Source organism: Agrilus planipennis, unplaced genomic scaffold, assembly GCF_000699045.2.
Source record: "Agrilus planipennis isolate EAB-ADULT unplaced genomic scaffold, Apla_2.0 scaffold18, whole genome shotgun sequence".
In the NCBI taxonomy this organism is placed as follows: Eukaryota; Metazoa; Arthropoda; class Insecta; order Coleoptera; family Buprestidae; genus Agrilus; species Agrilus planipennis.
The window spans coordinates 1,989,005-1,992,979 of NW_020438920.1; the positions used below are offsets into that span (position 1 = coordinate 1,989,005).

At 34.3% G+C, this 3,975-nt stretch overlaps 1 protein-coding gene across 2 annotated transcripts in view; it reads right to left on the minus strand.

Annotated features, from left to right (window-relative positions):
- The window catches only part of LOC108744091 (G8 domain-containing protein DDB_G0286311), a 29,452-nt gene that overhangs the window by 11,751 nt on the left and 13,726 nt on the right, over window positions 1-3,975 (minus strand). The window contains exon 1 of one of the 2 annotated variants that reach the window (XM_018479685.2): window positions 130-341. The exons of the other annotated variant lie outside the window; for it this stretch is intronic. Within the exon in view, the coding sequence (XP_018335187.1) occupies window positions 130-199 (70 nt within the window). The 5' untranslated portion in view covers window positions 200-341. Of the gene's footprint in view, window positions 1-129; window positions 342-3,975 lie in introns of those variants that run through there. 2 annotated transcript variants of the gene reach the window in all.

The window sequence follows — 3,975 nt, forward strand, 5'->3', positions numbered from 1 at the left end:
ATAATTAATGAAACATTAAATTCGAATGTACATATGTTTTTCGGTGATACAAACGCAGCGATTAAAAGTCGTCACGTTTTCGTAACGATACTTAAATTTGAATAATATTTAATTACTTAATTTAATTACCTTGTACACTATATCCATAATTGCACACAACAATGATAAAAACACACAACAACAATTTAACACAGCACATCTTGAAAATAACAATAAAACAAATTTATTAATAAATAATAAGTGTCTTGTTCATACAAATACCACACAATTCGTTTAAACTGATTACATCTGTTTATATGAGACGGATGGGAGTTCGTTCATAGTGGGGATATACATTAATGAGATTTAATTCTCAGATTCGTTTACATACAAGTGTGTACGTGTACTCGTTTGCATGTATTTGTACGATGCGATATCCTCGCACTCTCACTCACTCCTTCACTTGTTATCATAGTATTATTGAAAATGACCACAATTAAACAGAGGCGGCTTTGAAATATTTGGTGTGTATCTATTAATACATTACTCGGAAACCATTTATTACGATGAAATATTTACAAATGATAAAAAAGTTAAATTGTTTCAGAAATTACATTAGTAAATTAAAGTAGTATATATGCAAGTAAAAGCCAGTTAAAGTTAAAAATAATGTATGAATGATAAAAGTATCAAAGTCATTTGGGATTCTTGGGATCGGCATCTTAACTAATTTTATAAATACAAATGTGGGTTTGTTTGTTACCATTTCTCTCTTTAAGTATTCAACCGATCATCATGGAATTTTTTACACACATTGTCAGGGGTGCAGTAAAGGACATAGGGTACCTTTTATCCAGAGAAAAAAAACTGTTCCTGAAGGATAGAAAAATTAGTGTTGTATGACACGTATTTAGGACATCAACTCGAAAGAAGCCGCAGATAAAAACTATCATGAAATTTTTACACTCATTGTCAGGGGTACAGAAAAGGACATAGGGTAAAAAAAGCTGTTCCCGAGGAATAGAAAAATTAGTTTTGTATGCTTGTGTACGATCTTCGACACGTACTTAGGACGTAAAACCAAGTTTTTATATAAATAATAAAAAAAACAAATTATAGCTGACATGTATAGATAGATAGAAAGAAATCCGGTCCAAATGAGTGAATAAAATCAAAAACCTACAGGAACTACAAAATGTTTCTGTTGTTACAAAAAATACACCTGAATATTGATTGGAAAATTTCCACTTCCTCTTTCTTTATACAGATGGTTATCCATATAAAAGAAACAACATTTATTTACAAAAAACCAACTGTTTCACCCATAGATTAAGTGCTTTTTTAAGGTAATTGAAATGTTAAAAAAGCAAGCAATCTTATCCATAATGACTACCAATTTGAAACTAAAACCCAAATACTAAAACATGAGTGGTATGCATAAAACGAAGTAAATACTAATTCTTATTCTTACTGTGGTTTCCAGTGATGTGTGTACTAACTAGCAAAACATCCGTGAAAATGTTAAAGTCTGGTATTAACTGATTAAGTGATTTCACATATCTAGCACTAATTTTTATTATTTATTATAAGAAATTATCTGTTTTATAATTAATTCGTCGATACTGTAGTTATCAATTTTAAAATGATAGGTTAACTGACAGTCTCTTCTTATCATCAAAATCGGTTGTGGCGTTTGAAAGATTATCTCGTGCAGACATGCAAGATTTTCTTAGGGGTCGCTTGTGTCTTCTTCTTCTACTTTTTTTCAAGCCGTCTTCTATTTAAAGGTTGACCACCATATATCTAAATGCTCCTGTGTCTATTGCCGTATGAAACAATTCTTAAACGCTGAGGTTTGTCCCCCTTAGTTTCTGAGTCCTGAATATCCTGATTTTTTTTCCTGCCGATCACTTATGCCGTCACTTTGTCTGGAGCTCCAACTCCTTCAGTCTCTGATTTTATAGCAAGGTACATGGTTAGAACCAATAGAATTACAGTCAAGTCAATGTTTTCCAAATATACAATGTGAATCAAATCTGAAATTTCATGTTATTCTAAACTACAATACCTGTGGCAGACATTTTGCAATGGACGCATACGAATATACGTACAAAAGTCGACTAGAATAAACGTCAGGTAATAATGTATCATCTTCTGTTTCTTGCAGAATAATAAAACCTTTTGTATTTTGTAACAGTGTGGCTTTATTTTTGAAGTGAAACTTCTATATAGACGGAGGGTATTTTCTGTCAGGAAAAGGTCTTAGGGTCGCGTGGAGGGGGTAGAGGTACATCGCAGTGTGAGCGGCGGCAGAGACGAAGGGAGAGAAAGGCTGGCGGTGGCGGAGAGAAGGCAACGTTGTATTAGATGGATATAATGCCTAACCACGCGGAGAGCGGGGAGTCTGCTAGAGTCCCGGCGGCATGTGCTGTGCTCAGCTGTTGTTTTCTTACCTCTGCTCTCCACATGGCTGGACATCATTGCCTGTATTTGCGGTCTGTGTAAAAACAAAATCATAATTTGCAGCAAACCTGTGAAAACGAAATGTGTGCTGGGACACATAGTAGAAGTGAAACTTCAACGGACAAGTGGAAAAACGAATGGCAACAAAATTTTTACTTTTACGGGCAAGTTTTCAAATTGGACAAGTACCTACATTAACAATCTGCCCGTAAAACTTGAAGTAAAAATTTTGTTGCGATTCGTTTTTCCACTTGTCCGTTGCCATTCGTTTTTCCTCTTGTCCGTTGAAGTTTCACTTCTACTATGTGTCCCAGCACACATTTCGTTTTTCTTCTTAATGGTGACTGATAAAGGTTGTGGCAAATTTGTCAGTTCCGTCTCATCTCATACCGTCGCGTTTCTTCAAAGTATGAATGGGATAGAAACAATAGAAATAAGTAAAAAGGGGGCGACGAACAGAAGGTAGTGACAGCTAAATTAGTGACGGTTAACGAGGTTGCTATTAGACCCCAAAACGAAAAAACGAGCAAGCTTGGAATAATTTTCATCGATAGACGGTAGTATATTAATACGAAGGATTTTTTTAATTTTCGTAAGGTGTGGCTTTGAGGTGGAAGGTTGAGGGAATTACAACATTCCAAATGTCTTTATTGAAGCTTAATATTTAAGACAGCGTACTCGGTTTTTGTGATTTGGTTACGGAACGCTAATAAAAAAGTGTCAATTAGGAATTGACCTAAAACACCGATATATACAGTTTACCTGACCCCATGAAGTGGACAATGGATCTCTTTGTAAACATTATCACCAGTTTTGAGGATAACCTTAGCGACATACGTATATGAGTATCTGGATGGTCTACGTCATCCTTACTATATTTAGAAAGATGGTAAATTATCAAAAAGTGCAACATTGTACCGTCCACTATCAGACTATCACCCCTATTAATTGTAACATTAATTACTAACCAAGAAGATATTCATATCATCAGTTTAATACCATTCACTAAAACAATTCGCATTAGGTAACGTTTTTGCCTACTATTTTTTTTTTTTTTAAACTTTTTGAGGTTAAATATCAACAAAGAGGCAGTGTGCACATCAGATTTTGAGTTATCATTTTCGAGTTCTGAATGGATTTAGTAAGACGGCTCGGCTTTTTATTCTTGATCAAGAATTTCAATATTTTTTGCCAGTCCTTGAAATTTTTTGTCACATCATGTTACTTCATTATCGCCGAATTGCTATATTCGTTTCCTATTTTATCTTAGCAAGTCATCCAATCAATTTATTTATAAAGTCATGGACATAACGGACGTAAAATTAATCTATTTGTTACAATATATAGGGTTGTTCGGAAAGTCATTTCGTTTTTTTTTTAAATTATATATTGACCGTTCTGGTCCAACACCTTTTGCCATCTTTCTGGTAGTAGTATAATTCCACGCTCATAAAATTTTTGGTCTTTGCTGGCAAAAAACTGATCGAGGAGGTTTTTGACCTCCTCATTTGAGGTGAAGGTTTTACCGTCTAA